At 36.2% G+C, this 20891-nt stretch overlaps 1 protein-coding gene across 1 annotated transcript in view; it reads right to left on the reverse strand.

Annotated features, from left to right (window-relative positions):
• DST (dystonin) overlaps positions 1-20891 on the reverse strand; it is a 144594-nt gene that overhangs the window by 112507 nt on the left and 11196 nt on the right. Inside the window, exons 18-25 of the mRNA XM_009999198.1 lie at positions 20247-20440; positions 17785-17947; positions 17012-17095; positions 16820-16927; positions 16054-16152; positions 4833-4967; positions 2279-2367; positions 1533-1668 (exon numbers count right to left, since the gene is read on the reverse strand). Of these exons, the coding sequence (XP_009997500.1) occupies positions 1533-1668; positions 2279-2367; positions 4833-4967; positions 16054-16152; positions 16820-16927; positions 17012-17095; positions 17785-17947; positions 20247-20440 (1008 nt within the window). The remainder of the gene's footprint in view (positions 1-1532; positions 1669-2278; positions 2368-4832; positions 4968-16053; positions 16153-16819; positions 16928-17011; positions 17096-17784; positions 17948-20246; positions 20441-20891) is intronic.

Here is a 20891-nt window from a genome sequence, read left to right on the forward strand (position 1 = left end):
CAGAACCTTTGCATATAATGTAGGAGAAATCAGATTTCTCTGGAAAGCATTCTGCAAAGTCAGGGTTTCCCCAGTAGATGGCAAAATCAAATGCCCACTTGAAAGCTGGTTCTCAAGAATTTTAATAGCCAAAGGTTCTGAAATTAGACCTTGTTCTAAAGCTGATACAACTGGAAGATCCGAGATTAATTCTGAAATAAGCTTCTTTGCATTACTTAATTCCTGCAACTGCAACAGAGTCTGCTCATCAATTAAGGCATGAGCTTTAGCTTCTTCCAAATCATAACATTCTCCTAATTCTGGAGAAATTATCCCAGAAATAATAACCTGATGCTCAAGCAACCTAATTCCAGTGTCATAGTCAATAAAACCTTTTAAAATAGACTGAAAGACTGAAAGGACTTCTCCAGTTGTTTGGTCAATAACACCAGCAATGACTTTATTCACCTAAAAAAGAATATAAAAGAAAAGCTTTCATTATTTTCAGCCTAGATCTCTACAATTTTTTGTTTGATTTTGAATGCATGGTAAGCATCAAAACATGTACTTACCAGGCCTGGAGGAATGCTGTGAATGTTAGCAGCTCAAATGCGCAAGTGATCTATGTCAGTCACTCAACAGCACACGATGTGATAAAAGATTTAAAATCAACATGCATCTGTGAATTGAAAACCTATGCTTTGCACACATAAACAGGGTTAGTGAAAGACAATAGAAGAAATGATTGCAGAGTGAGCAAATAGAACACATACCTGAAAGGCAAATTTTCATGCTCTAAATGTCTGTGAATGGTTAGAGTATTCAGAAACAGTATGTGATTCAGAACAACCATGCTATTCATGTTTACAGCATACAGCACTTCTGCATATACACTCAACAATAAGGAATCAGATATTCTAGCACCAAATATTGCATTTAGTTTGCATGGAAAGCATGAAGTCAGTTTGGCAACACTATTTAAACTAACTATGCAGACACTGCCTCTGTGTATATGAGAACACTCATTTGTAACAATTTTTGAGAATTCCATATTTAAGGTCCATTAACAAATGTATTTGTAGTGTCTCAGAGCTAATCCCGTTATGTGCTCCCACTTTCACATCCAGGTAAATTTTAAGAAAAACTTAAAGTAGATATCTTCTAGGACATTTCTGAGTGATACATGGGAGAGATGAACATGTTATTTTATGGGGTTTTTTTGCAGCAGAAACACAGACTTATCTAGCAGTCAAAGAATGGCTTTTAAGAGAAGAGTTAAGAGATGAATGATTTGTTTATCTTTCTTCATGCAAGGCACACATTATTAAGACTCTTCACAAAAAAATCTGATGAGCAGAATGTTCATATATACAGGTAAGGTCACACACAGATTCCATAGCAAATACCCAAAACCTTCAGTCAATCCAATCTCATGTTGTCATGTTGCCTTACACACTGTTAATAGAAGCAGCTGCTTTTACTCATCATTTGTGGTTCCAAACCCATGCATTAAGCCTCAAAAGAGACTGAAATTTAAGTTTCCATCTTTTTACCTTTTCTTCCATCTTTTCATCACCCAGATACTGTCCTTCCTGCGGCTGCTTCAAAGCTGCATTGGATACCAAGTTGTAGCTCTCCTGGAGTGATCTGACTTGCTTTTCCATTTCATTTCTCTCTTCCTCTGTCATTCTAGTATGGAAAAAAAAAAAAAAAAAAAAAAAAAAAGAAGAAGGAGATCTCTCTGAGTAAATCTGTAATATACTGGGTGGGGGGTTGCAGGTGGCAATTGCTAAATGCAGCCTGAAAAAAATATAGCCTAATTGTGAGGATGTTTGAGAAAGCTACAATCTGCTTCTAGTCATTCAGCAAAAGAAGCTACAGAATTTAACATTTGCATTTGCCTTTGTCAACTCATTATAAGTCAAGATAGGCAGCATAACTAGCAAGGAATCATATCTCAGCAGTTTAGTATCTTATGATTTCAGACACAGATGAAACAAATAAACTTCATAAACTTCATCTAATGGTTTACTACTGATTTGTTAATTATTTGGACTTTAAATAAAAATTACATAATGTTTTCAAGGGGTACATAAACCTAGCCAAATTATTGAAATAAACAAAACTGCATCAAGCTTACCTAAATGGGAAGACAATTATAAAATTAAAAAACAGACATACTTGTACATTAAATGTAATTAGAACTATAAGATTAAGATATATTTTCTTTTTAAGGAAACAATATGTACTGATTCAATTAATTTACTTTATTTCAAAAAATAAAAAATATTTGGCTAACTTGTCACTGTGCTTGGCTAAAAATGATTGAGTGGTCTGCAGAGCTTCAGCTATTTGTTCTTTCTTGGTTGATATTTCATCCACAGAAATCTGAAAAATAAACAACATGTGTTCAAGAATTAAGTATGCACATATATAAAGAGAAAGAAATCAAACAACATAGTATCTCTATCTGGGACTAAACTCAATAGTATATTAAGAACATGAGTGTTTTCTTCTTTAAATAACCATCTGTTCTTAAAGCAGTTTTATTCACTGTGGAATTGTATCATTTCTATATGGGTAAGTCATCAAGCTATGCCTTTTCGGTAAATTAGCTGTTTGTATTAGAAAACTACTGGGTAGGACAAAGATTTTAAAACGTCATTCGTTTGAAAACTAACCAATCATTTAAAAACACAATGCTGGCACAGCTTAAAGCAGCTTTATAAAGATATACAATGGTCATGTTCAAGATGTTGCTCACCAAGATGAGAGATAGTACCTTATTTAAAAAACATGCCAGAAGACAACAAACCTTCATGAAATTCAATGGCAGAGACAAATGCAGTATGAGGACACTTGGTAAAAATTAATTATTTATTAATATTGTCCTTCCTCTCATTTCTGTGTCAACCCCTTTAAAGTATTTGTTCTAGCAGAGGAACTTGTGAGAATTTAAGCTTTTCTCTTTTTGGAGAAAAAGACTGCACACTGTGTGTGCAGTCTCTTAAGAGGAACTAATTTTGGATAAATAAAAACAAAGTATCAAAGGGGAGCCTAGGACTTTATTAGTAAGCCTGAGAGGCCTTCAATGTTGACACTAAACAAACTCTGGCAAGGTGCTTGGGCCCTGCATTCACCCTGGTCTGGACACTATCTATTCTGTCCCTGTGTGCACCTTGTCAAAGGCCCTGAGCGTGGTTTTGAACAGAGACTGCTTTTGAAATCACCACCAGCAAGGAGCAATCCCAGCAGCACTACTGAAGATGACTGTGTGAGCAGGCTGAATTAGCAGGTCATAAGCTTCACTTTTCTCATGGAATTGGTGTTGCTACAGCTGCCCCATGCACCTTGTCACTACTGGCACCAGCTGCTTCTTCCCACAGCAACCCTAAATCTCTCTGGAAAACATTATTTCAGCTAACTTTAGCTATGAAATCACTAGTCTACATGTTTCCACAAAACCTGTCAAGGCCCCTCTGCTAGACAGCAGGAACACAAAACCAGGCACACCTAAAAGGTGCCACTACCTTGCTGAGATGTTTCACATAGGAAGGAAACACTCTCAGCAAACGCCCATCTCCCACAGGCTGGAGGAAGCCAAAGCAGCTAACTCTCAGATTACTTTGGGGCTCAGGCTGGACCTGGAAGACACAACCCATAGCTGCTGTTGTAATCTGAGATGCTCTAAGGACTTAAGTGCTAGCCTGATACTGACAAAGGTTTTCACTACTGTCATTATCAAGGGTAGAAAAAGACCAGTGTTTAAGATTTTTACAAATCCTCATGCCAACTATTAGTGATTTACCAATCACTATGCTCAAATCAAGACAAACTTACTTCCTTCTATAAATACAGGGACAAACTCAGTAACAGAACTAGCACTGGTCCTCTATGGAACAAGCAGTGTGCTGGAATTGGTGGCCATCAGGATTGCCGATGTGTCCAACAGCAAGCCTGATTTATGCACGTGCTGCTCCGGTGGCTCTAATCAGCACCAGTATGTGTGACTCAAAGAGCACAGGAACAGGGTGCCAGGAAGGCCAAAATTATGTTTGCATGACCACACAGCCAGCACTGCACTGAGAGATATGGAAAAGACACTGCTTCATCTCTCTGCTTCTCAGTGTGCAGGTAGTCCTCCACCTACTGAAATATTTTTAGGTATCACTAAGGTATTTTGTGGGACAAATCTAGCAGGAGAGCTGTTAGAAATGATAGGAAACTTCACAGATGCAAATTAATAGTCAGAGTTATAACTGTAGAACAACGTATCTTAAAGACAGAGGCAGCAAGTTGAGCTACTCCAGCAGCCTGTGGACTAGTGTGATAATAAAGAGGGCTCAGATGACACTTGCTATATTCCCTAAGACAGCAGTGTTGACTATCCTATAAGAGGACTCCCTCAGAATAACTTTTTAACAGCAAATAAAAAGAAACCTGGCCCTCAGGCCCTTCCTGCCAACTTTCTCTTTCCTGGTGCAAGGGTAGAAGTCAGCAGACTTATTCACTGAACTAGTTCAGGACAAGGGTGCAGACCTACAAAGTGTCCTCCTGTCAGGATGCACTGTCCCTCTATAAAGGCTGGGGTGCCTTTGATGTGCAGGGTCTTGTTTCTCTAACCTAACATTCTGGGGTGTCAGAATATGTCACACGCCAGGCCTGAAAAAAGCAGCTTCCATTTCTTCCCGAGTTAACATGTTTGAGTCCCTAAACACTGGTGTTCATTTGCCCAACCCTCCACTCACTACCAAATATGAAATTATGTTTTCAGTAAAATGTGGATGGTGATTTGGAGGAAAAAGTATTTCTGGAATATTCTGTCATTTTAATCATCACAAAAAGCTGTGTACCTGCTGCTTAGGCAAATCTGTCTTTTCAGCTTTTTCTCCTTCTTCTTTGATGAGTGTCTTGCTGAGGTTTGACACCCATTTTAGTAAATCCCCAGCTTTCTCAACATGTTCCTTCTTTTCCTCTTCCACTGACTTCTGATGAGCACCACGAATTGTAAAAAAATATGTAAATGTAAATTGTTGGGATATTTAACATTAATGTCCATAGAAACACAAATCTACCACAATGGCAATATTATCACATGACCATAAAGTGACTTATTTTTATTTATCATCACATGCATTACTATGACACTTCAATGTAGGAACAAAAATGCCACATAATTATGGACTAAAAATAATTCCTAAAATTATTTGTAATTATGATTACAGTGCTTATTCATACACATGTATACTCATTATAAAATTACTGATATTAAGAAAAAGCACAGCTTCCCAGCCATTACTCAGCAGAGAAAATCTAAACAACATTTGCATATAAAGTATCTTTGAATTGCTGCCTTTGCATTACCCTCAGGTGTAGTTAGTTATGTACAGCCAGCAGGGGATACCACATTCTATGCACATGGATTACTAAATTACAATTAGGAAGAATACATTGCTTTTATGCCTACAGAAACAAGAACAATGCAAGAAAAATCTGGAGACATTTAATCTTTTTTTGGCACAGGAATATGTATTTCTTTTTACAGCAGTACAACCTGTTGGTAGTTTGAAATTTGTCAAGACTTAGAAAACATCTTACACCCTTCTATGCATCACAAGCAAAAATAAAGACATTTTACTTTAATTACTTTTTTATTTGATACATAACTGTAATTCATTTGCCTTTTAAAGCATGAAAAATGGTTCCTGAAGTGAGAGAAAAAATTAGGATATGTAACTCTATGATGTAAGTAGCCCAATAAAATCAATGAAATACCAGTGTAAGAGAAACTACTTATGCATACATGTTTTCTGGAATGCAGATTTAACCCTTATATACTTTTTTGCCACTTCTTTAAAATAAACTATATCTGCAAACTGATTTGCAATATGTTAACTTCAACAACCCCAGGATAACTTCCAATTTATAGTAACTACATATACTACCTTAAAACATCAGATGAGGCCTTCAGGTGAAGCCTGAACACATAGTCTGCATTTTGAAATTGTCTGCCTAAGTTTATCTAAAAATTTCAACTTTATAAGAAATACTACCTAATTCCAGGTTTCATGGTTGATACTAATTAGTGGTTTATACTAATTAGTTTTACAGCAACTCTTTATTACATTAGACAACACCATTTATAGTTTTCCATAAAGGTCATCATTAGACCTTTTCCTTGACTTGCACGTGTTTTAAAGCAGGACCCGAAACAAGTAGCAATAACCTTATATTCCATTACGAATTATAGTAAAGACTGGAAATTCCCGTTTTCATGGGCTCTGCAGCTTCTAATAATCGCAGCCCAGTGTGGCAATCAAAGACAGCTCTCTCTAAAGCTTCTTTATAGGTTATCTTCTTCCTCGTTTTGGGGCATGTTAAAACTTTAACATAGAGCTTTTCATCTTTCATCTTCGTAGCTGTGACAGCATCAATAATACCATTCTTAATTGCATCTTCCATTGTTAATCTGGAATGAGACTTCGGATCTATCAATCCACCAGTCAAGTACTGATATTCCAGGCAGCGTGTACCCATTTCTTTGTCTACAGTATTTAAATGCATAGCTTCAACAGCTGACATAACTGTGTTTCTTACAGGGTGAATGATCCCAGTAAAGATCAGTTCACACTGCTGGATTTGCTTGGCAAAAACATCATCAACTAACTCCCTTTGCAAACCTTCTGAAACACTGTACTTTCTCCCGGTAAATGGATCAATTATGCCTCCTGTACTAACCTGAGCTTCAAGACACCGGAGGGCAGTGACTCTGTCTATCAAGTTTTTGCGTGAGGCTTTTAAGACTGGAATTCTTTCATTGGTTTCAGAAAGCCATAACCCTGCAATAGGACTGTTTACATCTTTATTTGGCTGTGAACTGCTAACCAAAATATCACCAAACTCATTAATTGTGATTAAACCTTCCTTATAGTTGTTAACTAATGCTTTGCTAATCCTACCCTGGCTTAAGGACTCCTCAATATTAAACTGTACACCAGTTTTAAGATCTGTAAGCAAAAGAAAAGAATTCCCATCAGAGTCAAAACATGTAGACTCCTTCCAATCAAATTCCAGTTTTGATAGCTCGAGATACGTAGCTTTATCAACGCAATTTTTTTTATAAGCCTCATAGGAAGTCATTTCAGCTCCTGTTTCGACATCTACTACAGAAATTTTATGACTTTTTTCTGCTGATGGGCTGCTTATTTTCCTTTCACCAACTGGAAGCAGAAAGCATTTACTGCTTACACTGAACAGACACATTTTCAGCAAATCACAGTAGTACATAGCTTTCCTGTTATTTGGATTGTGAAAACATTTTGCATTACTAGAAGGTTCATGCAAAAATTTTAAAATTGTGTTATTAAGCAAGCCAACCTGCACAGCACTTTCTGGAGGTACACGAACGCTTCTTACAGGATCAATGACCCCCCCACTTGCAATTTGAGCCTCAAGGATATTTTTCCCTTTTTGTCTTTCTAAAAGTTGAGCTTCCATAGCCTGATACACCGAGAACACTTTCCCAGAAAAGCAATATCCCAAAACAGCTTTCTCTGCCTCAAGTAGTCTACTCTTGAACTCATTATCTGCAAGACCTCTAATGACTGAATCATCAACAGAAAACTTCTGACCTGTTGTGGGATCAATGATGAAACCAGTAGCTGCTTGAGCCTCTAGAAATGCTAATGCACATGCTTTTCCTATAATTCTTCTCTTTGCTGCTAAACCAAAAGAGACTATTTCTTTGCTGCATTCAAGGTACAGCCCAGCTATAGCTGTAGGTTTAGTTAAAAATTTTTCAAGATTTTTCTGAACCTCACCAACAGTTTTCTGCCCTGAACGGAGCTGCTCAACTGTGAGCCTGTCTAAAAGTTTGACTTCAATCAACTGCCTGGCAGCTACATCATGTCGGAGACCTTGAAACTTAATATGATCGTATTCCTCTGTAAAATATTCCAACTGAGTAGCATCAACAGTTTCCAAAACCTCTTCCTCTAAGCGACAGCTCATCTTTGCAAAGTCTTCTCTGCTAAACCCTTTGGATGTTTTGTATCCCTCAAACATTCTCTCTTCATTACCAAAAGTCTTGTCATTTTCTTGGTTTAATGTTGTGACTTCAACACGCATGTCATACTGCTTGTTCTTCACTCTCTGTAAACAGGAATTTTTTGACATAATGAGAAATACATCTGCAGAACTATGCTGTATATAATTCACTTCTAAATCCACCACCAGAGAAACAAAAGAGAGAACTTGAGTCTAGGACAGAAATGAGAACAGCTACTAGCACTGGAGAGCAGAGAAATACAGATAGCTAGTGTTCTAAAGTGCATTTTCTATTTCAAATATTTATTCAAATAACAGGAATATGACTGGACTAAGCAACAGTAACTATTGCTTGTTACATTATGAACTTAGTGCTGTTAACCAAAGCTCATTTTGACCAATAATGACACAATGGTGTATGTGAATTCCTGTTTCCAACAAATTCAAAATAACAAGCTTCTTAGATACTAACAAATTTGCTATAAAGTTTAATGAAAATCTTCTTCAGTAATTTAAGAAAGGAGTCCCATTCACCAAGGTAGGAATATAAGAAACATTAAAGAGAATACAGAATGCTGACAAAGCATAACTAAAACCAAAGAAAACAAACAAAAAAATCGGCTAGTAAAAATCAGCACTAAAAAGGCAAATCTTCACAAAATATAGTGTGTACCTCCAAGGGATGCAGTTTTACCACTCCTAACTCATGTTTCATGTCTTCTCCATGTCTAATAGTTTGTCTGGAACTGTGTAGGTTCCTGTTTCTCAGTGTGTCCCTTTCAGATGTTCCAGAGATTTGGCTTGCTTTATCAAATGTTATCTGAAACTGTGTACTTGTTTGAGAAACAAATTCTGTAAAAGATTGTGGGCTTGCATCTTCTTCTAGTGACTGGTTTATTCTTGACATCTGGAATTGCACCTCTCTTGGTATCGTATCATCAGCACCCACATACAATGTATTTTCTTCTATTTGGTCAGATTTAAAACCTGATCTCTCCTGTTTCTGCCTTAACAAAGATGAGCTAGGTTTTGCATGTGGAGGAAGCTGCTCAAATTCTCCAGCTGTGGCATTGGTCAGGTAATGAAAATCATTCCCTCTTCTCCCACAGCTCAATTTAAATTCAGAATCTTGGAGTTTATTATTTTGCTGAACTTCACCCTGAAGTAAATGAAACCTGTGTTCACTCTCCTTGGCCTGCAGGTCCATTTTCTGTTTCAAGCTCTCAACTGTGCGCTTCTGTGCTTCCAATTCTTCCTCAAGTTTCCTGCACTTCTGGTGATAGTCCATTTCAGCCCGCTTCCCTTGCTGAAGTTGTTCATGGCATTTTTTAAGTCTTTCTTGTAGATCTTCCATTTGTATCTTGTAAAACATGATGTTTTCCTCAGCCTTCTGCTTTTCCTGCTTATGCCAGATATGTCCTTTTCTGTGATGCTATGGGATTCCAGTAATTTTTCAACTTTTTTCCGAAATTCCTCTGCAGAGTGTTTAAACTTAATGGATTCTTCCTGAAATAGAATCATCTTCTTGCGTGCCATTTGTTCATCTACAGTCTTCTGGTGAAGTTCATCCTGCAATTTTTTTAATTTACTACTTAGCTCTTGTATATGGGCTTGTTGTAGTTGTATTTTCTGCTCATTCATTCTCTTTTCCATAGTTAGAGCATTCATTTGAGCATTTAGATTTTTAACTTCGCACTCAATGGTTAGGGTGGAAGCACTTTGTTTATCACATTTTTGCTTATATTCACTAGCTAAGTCTTTTGTTTTTGCCAGATCAACTTCTAAGCTTTTGATTTTACATATGAATTCTTGTTCAATTATTGTTTGCTTGTGCAATTGTTCATTTGTGGTATGCAGTTGCTCTTTGAAACCATCTGCTAGGGCTTTTAATGCATCATTTTTCCTCTGGATACTTAGTTTTTCTGAATTCATCTTCTCTGATTCAGACTGAATTTGCTTCATTAGTAGTTTTGTTTCATTATTCCATTTATTAAGGTCCTCTATCTTTAGTTTCAGTGTTTCTGATACCTGTTTACTTTTGGCTAATTCGCTCCTCAGCATCTGAATTTCCTGCTGGTTTTCTTTCTCTCCTTTTGTTTTTTGAAGCAACTGCTCTTGAATTTTCTTATATTGGTCTTGAAGATTATTTGCTTCTCCTTTGCATGACTGGGTTCTGTGTTCAGCTGCCAACTTCTCTTTTTGAAGAGAACTGATTTGTGAATTTAAATGTTTGATAGTGATTTCCATTTTTGTCTGTGATCTAGTTAATTCCTCTACTTCTCTTTTTAGCTGGATCTTCTCTTGCTGAATGGATTTCAGCTCCTCCTGATAGTTCATCTTAATCTGCTTAAGATCTATAGCTTCTTGCATCACCTCTTCAGCTTTATCTGTGGTTCTGTGTAGCTGCTTGTCCAGTTCTTTCAACTGTTGCAAATACCCCTGCTCTGCTTGGTCTTTTTCCTCCAACTTAATTTTTAGGCATTTAAGTTCACCATTGACTTTATCTAGTTTTTCTTTTAATAAACGAGACTTTTCTTCTGTTGATGATTTCTGAAGCTCAATTTCATTCATTTCATATTTCAGGTCTTTAATAGTTTTATCAGCTTTTTTGTTAGCAAGGGTTAGCTCATCTATCTTCTGTTTAAGCTCTTCTACTTTTTTGGCTTCTTGTTTCTTCTGGAAACTTGCAATTTGACAATCAGTCCTACACCGGCTGCCTTGCCCTGCTGTGAAAGTTGGCAAGGAAGTTTCTCTAGTTACAGAGTACCTGCTTTCAACAACCTTCCTTCTGGCTTCAGTCTTCTCTTTTCCTTGCTGCTTTATTTCTGACAGATACCCTTTAAATTCAAGATCTTGTTCCATTTGCTTTAGTAATTTCATAAGTTTCTCCTCTCCTTCTGTTTTTTTTTCCAGCTCTTGCATTAAGGTTTTTTTTTGTTGCTCTAAATCATGAAGATTAGTATCTTTTCTTCTTAGATGCTCTTCAAGGTTTCTTCTGGTAAAGGTGCCTTCTTCTATCTGTTTTTGAAAAGCACGGAGGTTTTCTTCTAATATGCTTCTTTGAGTCTCTGCCTGAAAAATTAGCTGCCTTACACACTCCAACTCCTGCTCTGCATCTGCTTTCTCTTTCTCAATGTTCTCTAGGTCTTTACGACACCGCTTTGCCTCTTGCTCAGCCTTAGTCTTCTGAAGACAGATCTCTTCCATGTCCTTTTGCTGCTTCTTCCGCTCTTTTTCTGCAGCTTCCCTCACTTTAGGGAGCTCTTGTTCCACTTGGAGTTTTTTTTTCTTCATATCCTCCAACATCTCCTCAAGTGTTTTTACCCTTCCCATGAGTTTTCTGTTCTCATCAATTGTGCTGTTTTGCTGTGCCATTAGATTTGAATATGCCTCACGCACTGATGCCTCCTTATTCTTTAACATCTGTAAAAGAACAAGATAAGTTGGCATGTACTTTTTGGTAACAGAGCTTATATGAAACATATTAGGGTCTTTGAGAAGCAGAATGGAAAATACTTACTCATATATATATGGTATGTTGAGAAAGTAGGATGAGCAGTTCCCATCACCATCACCTTCTTTTGATACAGCAAGCTTCAGGAAGTTACCATTAGCCAAACATGAAACCCTTCATAAAGACATCCACAAAGCGAAGAAATCCTGAAGCCTCTCACTTCAGTCAGATGCCTCTTAGCAGTAAGCAGCATCAAACAACAGCTTGCACATGCTTTTTCTCCAAACAAATAGGTAGAGCAAACAAAGTGTCAGCCAAACACTATGTGCAAGAATTCCCAAAGAGAAAGTGGCCTACTATCTCTGCATCAGTTCAGTAGGAATTGGAAAAGCATTTCATGCTTGCAAGCACAAGCAACACTAGAGAAGTTTGGAAATCTAGCTAGAGCCAAGATGCATCAGGTCCAGAAAGAGAAGTAACTAAACCCCAGTACATCTATGCTCCATAGTCTGCTCCACAGTCCCAATGCCTCCACTGGCTCAGCTGGCAGACTGGTAAGAGCACAGTTACTCTGCAGTATAGACACAGAAGTATTAACACGGTGACAGGGAAAATCCTAGTGAAAAACAGACAGCTGGTAGTCTCCATATCTTGGCAGATCAAGGGAAACTCATAATTATAAGCAAGATGTGTATTCACCAGCAATAATACTCTTGAAACCATACCTACCCTGTCTCCATTAGCACTACTATGGAGTTAGTTACCAAATGGGAGCTAACATGAGGTAAGAACACACCTATACTCCTATTATCATACAAACATGGCATGAAGGGTAATTATAGCAACATTTCAAATATAAAAAATGTTGGTTTAGTTAAAATTTACTTCATTTTTCTTATGATATATAAAACTTACGTCCTAAAGGGCTAATGCAAAGGCAGCTTTTCAGTTTCTCTCCATATCTCCCATGTCACAATTTTGAACAGATCCCAATGGATACAAAACATTTAAATTGGTTTCTTATTAGATCTCCTTTTACACTCCCATGGACACAAAATCTAATGTATTAAGCTTCAAAAAAGAAGAACTAAAAATACAGATACAGTCACAAATAATAACTTGTTAGCTTTCATTACTTCTAATCAACACAGCTGAGCACCAGCTGGGTGGAGATAGGATAGTAGTTAAATAGTCACACAAAATAAACATAAAAATTAATTTGTAGGAACTTAAAAAATTTAAGCATCTCAAAATGCATAGTAGTTAGTATAAAATTAGCATTTTTATTGTTTAAATTATATTCAATCAACTTTAAATCACTTGGTCTTGACATAATTTGAGATTCAAATTTTGATTTAGATTGATTTACAATCATTCTTAAATTAACTGTTTCATTGGCGCTGCATAGAAACTCTGGTACCTTACTAATAGTTGTGCTCCTTCTATCTTCATGATCATTGTCTCTTTTTTTTTGCTTCTCTCTTTTTTCAAGTGAGGATTTTTTCCCTGTTTTTTCACATAATGTTTTGTGGAGTTCAGTGTTTTTTCCAGATACCTTTGTGCTATGACCCTGAGCTCTACTGTTCATTTCTGTGAACAGTGATAAATCTTTACATTTCTGACCCTGTTTGAACTTGTCTTCTCCATTTTTCTTCTCCTCACTTATATTTCTGTTGTTCAAACCACAAATTTTACCTTGTGGTATTTTCTCCTCATTTACTTTCTCATTGTGACTGAAGGGCTTTTTTGCTAATCCATGTTCTAATAATGGAAAATAATCCTCTCCTCTAAAAATAATTTCCGAGAGGGCTATATTTGCATTTAAATCACCAGCATTTCCTAACAATTCTTTATCTAAATTTGGATCACTCTGCATTGGTGGCAGTTCAAAATCTACTGACACTTTTGCTGCACACTGATTCTCTGAAATATTTCCTGAAGAAATGTCCAAAATGTCTCTCATAGTACTCCTGGCTTCATTTGGATTTAAATTTGATTTTTCTAAGATTCTGTTTTCTGCTATGAAGTAACTTTTACCCAGAGATGCCCCATGCAGTTTGTTTGTGTCCTTTTCAACATTACCAGAAACACCTGGATTATAAACACACTGCAAATCTAACTGTGTTTTTTCACTTCCATTGTGTGCTGCCAACTCTCTGAAAGAGGATGCAACTTTCTCTAAAGGTACTGTATCCCTTTCACCTGAAAGAGAGTCACCTTTTTTACTACCCACTTGAAAGTCTCTGTCTTCAGGGTATAAAGTATTATGGCTATTACTTTCTGTAAAGCAATGTTCTTTATGCCAACATTCAAAATGAGTTCTTGGTGAAAAATGCTGCTTGTAAGGGCTGATATCTAGAGCATGCTTTATAGTTTTTGGAGCAACTTCATCCTTCTTTGTTGTTAGTTCAAGATTAGTTTCTGATTGCATCTCATATTTTTCTTTATTTGGAACAGCACTCTCGGCCTTTCTTGAACAGCTTTTTCCTGTGGCTTTGTGCATCATTTCCACTTCAGGCAACTTCTTTAATACTCCTGCTATTTTCTGTCTCTCTTCATTAACAATTTGCTCATTTAACATTTCACCAGGGTCATTATTCACACACACACAGATCTCAGCTGAAATAAAACAACCTTTCCTAACATTTTCTTCTTCTCTACTTTGATTACCAAAACCTATGAAATTATCTTGCTCTGTACTTTCTCTTTTGCCACTAATGCTACTTTCTTGACCACTAAAATTTAAAAATTGCTTCAATGTTCTATTATTTTTAATTTTATCATATCTGTCTACATCTAGTTTTCTTCTGTCAATTTCCAATTGATTTTCTGTGTGTTTAGGTCTATTGGAAGAGTTCTCTTTTTGTAAATATTCAGCAGCCATCGTGCTTTCATTAGGTGTGTTTTCTTCTCTGAATTCAAGAGCTTCATTACATCCCAAGTGTTGGAAAACTTCAGCTGACTTCACAGGTTGCTGGAGTTCACTCTCCTCTGGTAAGCTCTGAGCATGACAGCACATGGATTAAACTGAGATATCATGGCAAGTATCTTACTTCTTCATTTTTCTGTGCATTCTTAATGGCATTACTGAGAGTCAGGAAGAAAGACTGGCATGGAAGAAAATCTTGGAACAATCACAGACTTCTGAGATATGATCCCATAAGAAAAAAAATTATAATTCCTCCTTTGTAAAGGAGGAATTAATTTTCTGATTTGCTAGCCTGATTGCCAAGAAAAAACCCCATCAAATCACTTAGTGACTGGAAACCTACTTAGGTTATCTCCAAAGAAGTTATCAAAGATTTAGAAGGCTCCTGGAAGGTGGAGGATGTTTGATTTAAAAAAAAAAATAAAAAATGCAGCAAGCAGTCTTGCAGATTCAGAGCAGGCTGTAACCCAAAAGACTCTATTTGCATTTAAAAAACATGAAGCCTATTGGCATTCACATATTTCTTGATTCTGGTTTCAATTCTCGTTCTGTTTCACTTTTTATCTTTGATACCATTAACATCATTAGACATACTAAATCTTCAGTTATAGTGGCTACTGATCAACAAACACTATTTCCAACGTTAAGCTCCACCACTTCATGATGCACAAAGACATTTGGTCTCAGTGTTACAGTTTGTCCAGAGGTATTCAATAGCAAGTAAAGCCAATAAAGACAAAGCTTAAGAACTCTGGCTTCTTCTGTTATAATAACATTAAAACGTATAACCTTATGAGAGTGTTCTCCAATTTTATGCAATTTATATAGGACTACAGTTAATATGGGCAAAATCAATTACAGAACTACATTTACTATAGGCATTATTTTTGAGACATGCACTGCATAGATTATACTAAAACACTATAGTTCTTAAAGAATGACTATATAATCACTTTCAGAGAGAAACATTTCCAAAGAAAGTAAAGAATTTAAAAAATATTTCCTTCTCAATTATTGGGAATGTTGATTCTGCAGCAAGCCTGTAATTTGTCAGTTCAAATTCAGTAACTTTCTCTTGTTAGTAAGATTCAATGCTACATAAAATTCTGTTTGACCCCAAGGAATCAATGCAGCAGAAAGGAAGAAGAAAAATATAAAAATCTAAACATGTCAAAGAACCTTAAGAAATTTAATTAAGAGGGCATTGCATCTCCCTGTTTAAAGAACCCCCTTATATGTTCTCAAGTGGACCAGAATACATAGTATAGAATATATAAGACCTACTGGGATATCAAAGGTGTGTGCACACTGTTTGCCCTCATCTTAATGTCTGCATTTATCCAAAAGATCAAGCCCTAAATTATTAAGGCATTAAAACATACTGTATGTAATTACATTTCCGTCAGAATTTAGTGAATCATAGGATCCTTCTAGCTGGAAGAACTAGCTCTGCTTATCTCAATGACAATAGTGTAATTTAATACTCCCGTATTCCTGTATAAAGTGCAGTACACAAGAAATTTTAGTTTTTCATATCTGCTGCTAACTTTGTGAATAATTCCAACAGGTATAGTTTGTTCTTTGTTCTTATACCAACAGGTACAGCTATTCTTTTCACCTGGTTGGCTGCCAGGGGATAACCTACCTCTTCCTCTTCCAGTCTTTTCAAAGAGTCACCTGCAAACTTAATGTACTGGGTCATCAAGGTCACTAAGGCAGTATAACGAGTCCGTAAATCCATGAACTGCAAAAAAACAAAGGGTGGGGGGGAGAGAGAAACACTCCCATTAACCCACAAAGAAGTGATAAACACTACTCTACAACCTATCCCCATTTTGATTCCACAATTCTGATTGTGGAATCCAAAGTTCTAATTTTTATTTCAAAATTGAATGCCAACAGCAGGTGCACTTGCACAAATAAATCCTAATAATCTGTGAGAAGATTCATAGGCAGAAGAAATACAAGACAATGTTTTGACTTCACAGTCACTTGACTCTTCCCCCATGTAAGAAGAGATTGTAAGAGGGACAAGCAGTGCTGGTCACTGTTCCTCTCTAACCATTAGCAGGGGGAGAGATCTTTTTTTCACACCCAAATTAGGCTGATTTGCCTCGGAATCTGACAAGGTGTTCAGACCTGGTATGTTTTACCACAGCAAAGATGAAAGCTCTCTAAGGAGTTTTACTGAGATAGGTTTCTCATATAATATTTTTATAACTCAGGGGACTTTTGTTCAGCAGTAAACTGTCTCATTATCTAAATGCTGCATAATGACCAACAGAATATTTACCACATCATGTATCTATAGAGAAAAAATTAATCTTGCTTGGTTTACCCTATTTCATAATTAATAAATACTAAATCCCATTATCTGGTTTACTCTGTTTTAAGTAAAGAAATCAATTCACCTCTTGAATTATGAAGTCTGATGAGCTTTGCATTCTTCGGCGTTTTACTGGAGATTTTTGTTGGGAATCAACCATAGCTCTGTAGGTCATGGTCTGCAACTCATAGTCCTGTAAAAAAAATTAACAAAATTATTGGCATTCTACATTATATTGACACAAAAAAATTATTCCAAATCTAATATTATTTATTACCTTCACAGCAGCTGAATATTGTTCTGAATACTTCTGGCATTCATCTATTTTGCCTTGTTTCATTTCAATCTCAGAAACCAGCATCTGTAAAATACAAATCTACATCTTAATCTTAAAGTTATTGTTATTGCTATTTATTATTATTAGCATTTCTACTTTATCTAACACCATGAAATGTACATAACACATTCATTTCCATTTGTGTACAAGTAATTATATGCTCAAGCCTGTGTCCTGGGCTCTTTCAGGCTTACAGTGAAGTAGTGAAAAGACCCTTACAGGTTAAATAGATAGTAAGTTAAAGCAAAATCATTAATATTTCGTGCACATAATTTATTATTCTGACTCTTATTTAAGCTACATTTCCCTCTTGTATGAAACCATTCTTGAGTTTAGCTCTGCTTCCATGAAAATATTCCTACATACATAAACACCAAGAGCAATATTGAATTAAAAATGATGTGATAAGGAGAGTCCAAAATGTTAGGTTCTCTCTAAGGTTTTGCTTTTCTTACAGATATGAGTACCAAAACAATCTGGTCTACAAAACAGCAATAATCAGTACCAATATTCAATAAGCAATAATCAATATTGATCATGTTAGTTGCATTTAAAACCATGAAAGCCAGTGATGACTTGGAATTTTCCAATAAGGGCTGTGGGATATAAAAACCACATATCAAGACATAAGACTGACATCAGTGGGTTAAACTGATATTTTAATACTTCAGTCCTTACAGCAGTGCTTTCCTACACTGAGATCACTTTCATACCTTATGTTGGTTCAGCTGTTTAGCCAATGCTTTGCTATTTTCAGGATGGATTTCTTGAATCTTCCGCTGCGTATCTTCCACTTGTTGAATCCAAGAGTCCAAAGAATTGTAAGTATCTTTGTAATACTTTAGAGATTTATTAATACCTTCTAGGTCACGCAACCTAATTTTATTTTAGAAGATAAGAATACGATTATTGAAGATTAGACGTACAGTAATAAGCCAAATACAGCTTAAAAGGCCACAGATGCCCTAGTTTTGCTATAACTCACACTATAAACATCCTTAAATAACACTAACTAAACAGTAAATTAACTTCTCAAATTCAAAGCTAAACTTAAAACTAAACTTCTCAAACCCAGCTTTATGAAGCCTTTTCATTTGTGCTGACACCCAGGAGAGATCCTAATATATAGGATCTCTGCATATAGCCCTCATTAGTGAGCTAAACTGCCTAAAAGTCCATGAGCTCAGGAAACCCCAAGCAAAAGGGAGGGCTCTGCAATGGCAATTAATTCTGTTATAAGAAGTGAGGGTATTCCAAATGTGACCTACATGAATCAAGGAGCGTGATGTGCTCTGCTGGAGTTCAGTGGCACACCATACACTCTGTGCCCTCCAAAAAACAACAGGAGTCACATTAAAACTAGAGCCTTTAAATATTCTAATGTGTGAAAGTAATTGATGCTCTAAGTTCATTTTAAAATCATGCTCTTGACCTGTAAAGAGAGTGCTGTGTATTTCCTGAAAGTGGTTTCCATACTGATGAGAATACTGACGGTTTTTCTTTCATGATCCTTATACTGTTACTTCAAAGATCATATAAATAAGACTATTCTAAAACAGTGCCAGTTAAACATACTCATCAAATAACTATTTATAGTTGGACTTGGAATTAATACTTTGAATTGCTCTAGTGCCGTTTTCAAGATGGCAAAAGGAGACTGAAAAAGTGCAAGCAAAGGAAACCATCCTGCTCAGGTCTCATACTTAAGCATTTTTAAAGCTAATAACCACGAAAAAGAGAAAGGATCATGATAAGTGCAGACAATATTTGTACAAACTTTTTGTATAACACTCATCAGTGTCAAGCTGTTAGGAAGCTGCAGAGGAAACATTTGCAGAAATCAGTTTGTTTACTGCTACATGCTTTAACTACCACAATCTGTCCTATTTACTCTTGAAGTCACTATTTATTAACAGTTATTTTTCAGCATATTTTAGCCAGGTTACAGTCCTGTGAAGTGAGCATGTGGTTCATGTTTGCCCTTTGAGGAAATAAAGACACTTCAGTACCTAATAAAACCACTGTTTTATCGTTTAAATTATGTCACACTACCAAATGATGAAAAATCTGAGGGGTATTTAAAGCTAGCCATTCTGCAGTCAGCTTTAAATGAGACAGCTTTTGCTTATCTTCCTTTTAACTTCCAGCAATGCTATATAGAGTCAACTAAGTCAGTTAACAGAAAGTAGCATTGCACCTGAATATTCACTCCCCAGAAAAGGAGGACAAAAATGGTAGTTTTGTTAACTTTCACATCAATGGCACTACCCTGTATGATCTTGTTCAGGTTATCTATACAACAAACTAAACTAGATTTTTAAGGAAATAAATTCAGGCTGTATAGTATAGACTTCCTTAACTTGCCCATACTTGTTCCTTCGGTCTCTGCAGTTCTGTTTCCTTTACATATAGGAAACAGAACCACAAAGACTGAAGGAAAAAGCATTTCCAGGAATGCTGTGTATGGATGGCAACTTCAGAATTATGGGCAGGTGTGTTCTGCTGTATCAGCACATCTGTGCAGGCATGTGCATTATTCAGAACATCACCTGATGTATCAGCACATCTGTGCAGGCATGTGCATTTGATTAACATTAATATCATCGTGACAGTAATACTGAAGAGCTGGATCTAGAGCAACATCTTAACTGGATATTGAGGTTTTACACCAAAAGAAAATCCTGGCACTTCATCAAAAGTTATTGCAGCAAATTGTCATAGAAGCCAATGGGAGCTAAGGACTCCCAGACTTAGCACTCGAGTCATTAAAAGCAAGTTAACATGAATCCAATCATAACTGATGAATCAGCTCATCAGTTCAGCCTGTCAGAACTAATTATGTGGAGAAACAGATGGTATTTCCACAGGACAGCAAGTGGTTTCTGCAGGCTTTTTTTGGAACAACACAAAAAAACACACTACAATTCATCGCTACGGTGTCTTAGTAAGTTGTAAGGTTTCTATATGTTGTTAATGCTTTGGTGCTCAATAGTCACAGACATTTCCTGTGGAAAAGTAAGATGATGTCAACAGCACAGAAAAGGTAAGAATTCTTGATTATAGCACATTTCACAAACAGTTCAGAAAACTATCCTGACTTATTAATTTCTGATTATTTTTCCTTGGAAACAACAAAACCAGCATTAAGAGATTATAATTAAAAAGCTATACAAACCTATTTTCAATTTGAGAATGAATGTTTTGCCACCTCTCAGCTAACTGATCAACTTTTTCTTTATGCCAGTCAAAGTCAAGATCACGTTCCTTGTGCATTTTGAACATCTGATCACTGATCATCTTCGCCTTCTGCAGCTCATCCTCTAAGGTATGGAACACTTTTCTTTTCTCATCTACTTCAGATCTCCATTGCTAGTACGTGATAAATGATAAATTGTAATTAAATTATGACACTATTTTATAAATTAGCATTTTACATGAGTAAAATACATACATGAATGATTAAAAAAATGTTTAAATTAATATTTTACTTGTGGTTGCGCAGACACTGGAATTGCACCAGAATGGTGTGTATGAAACAAATAATTAGCTACGGACTGCAGAAATAATTCTCAGTAACAGCATTCCTCACAGCACATACATCAGAACACAGACAACAAATTAACATGCTTATCTTATAAAATACAGCTTTTTAAAAAATCATTAGGTGGATGCTAATCACTCTAGCTAACAAAAAAGCATTATTCATAATTTGCAATATTAAAAAGAGGTACATACAGCACACTAAAAACGCTGAACTTCAGTTTTGCCCTTTCTCAAAGATATCTGCCAAACCTCCTACGAAACCTTCATTAGTATACTA

Source organism: Chaetura pelagica, unplaced genomic scaffold (assembly GCF_000747805.2).
Source record: "Chaetura pelagica isolate M959 unplaced genomic scaffold, ChaPel_1.0 scaffold90, whole genome shotgun sequence".
Taxonomy (NCBI): Eukaryota; Metazoa; Chordata; class Aves; order Apodiformes; family Apodidae; genus Chaetura; species Chaetura pelagica.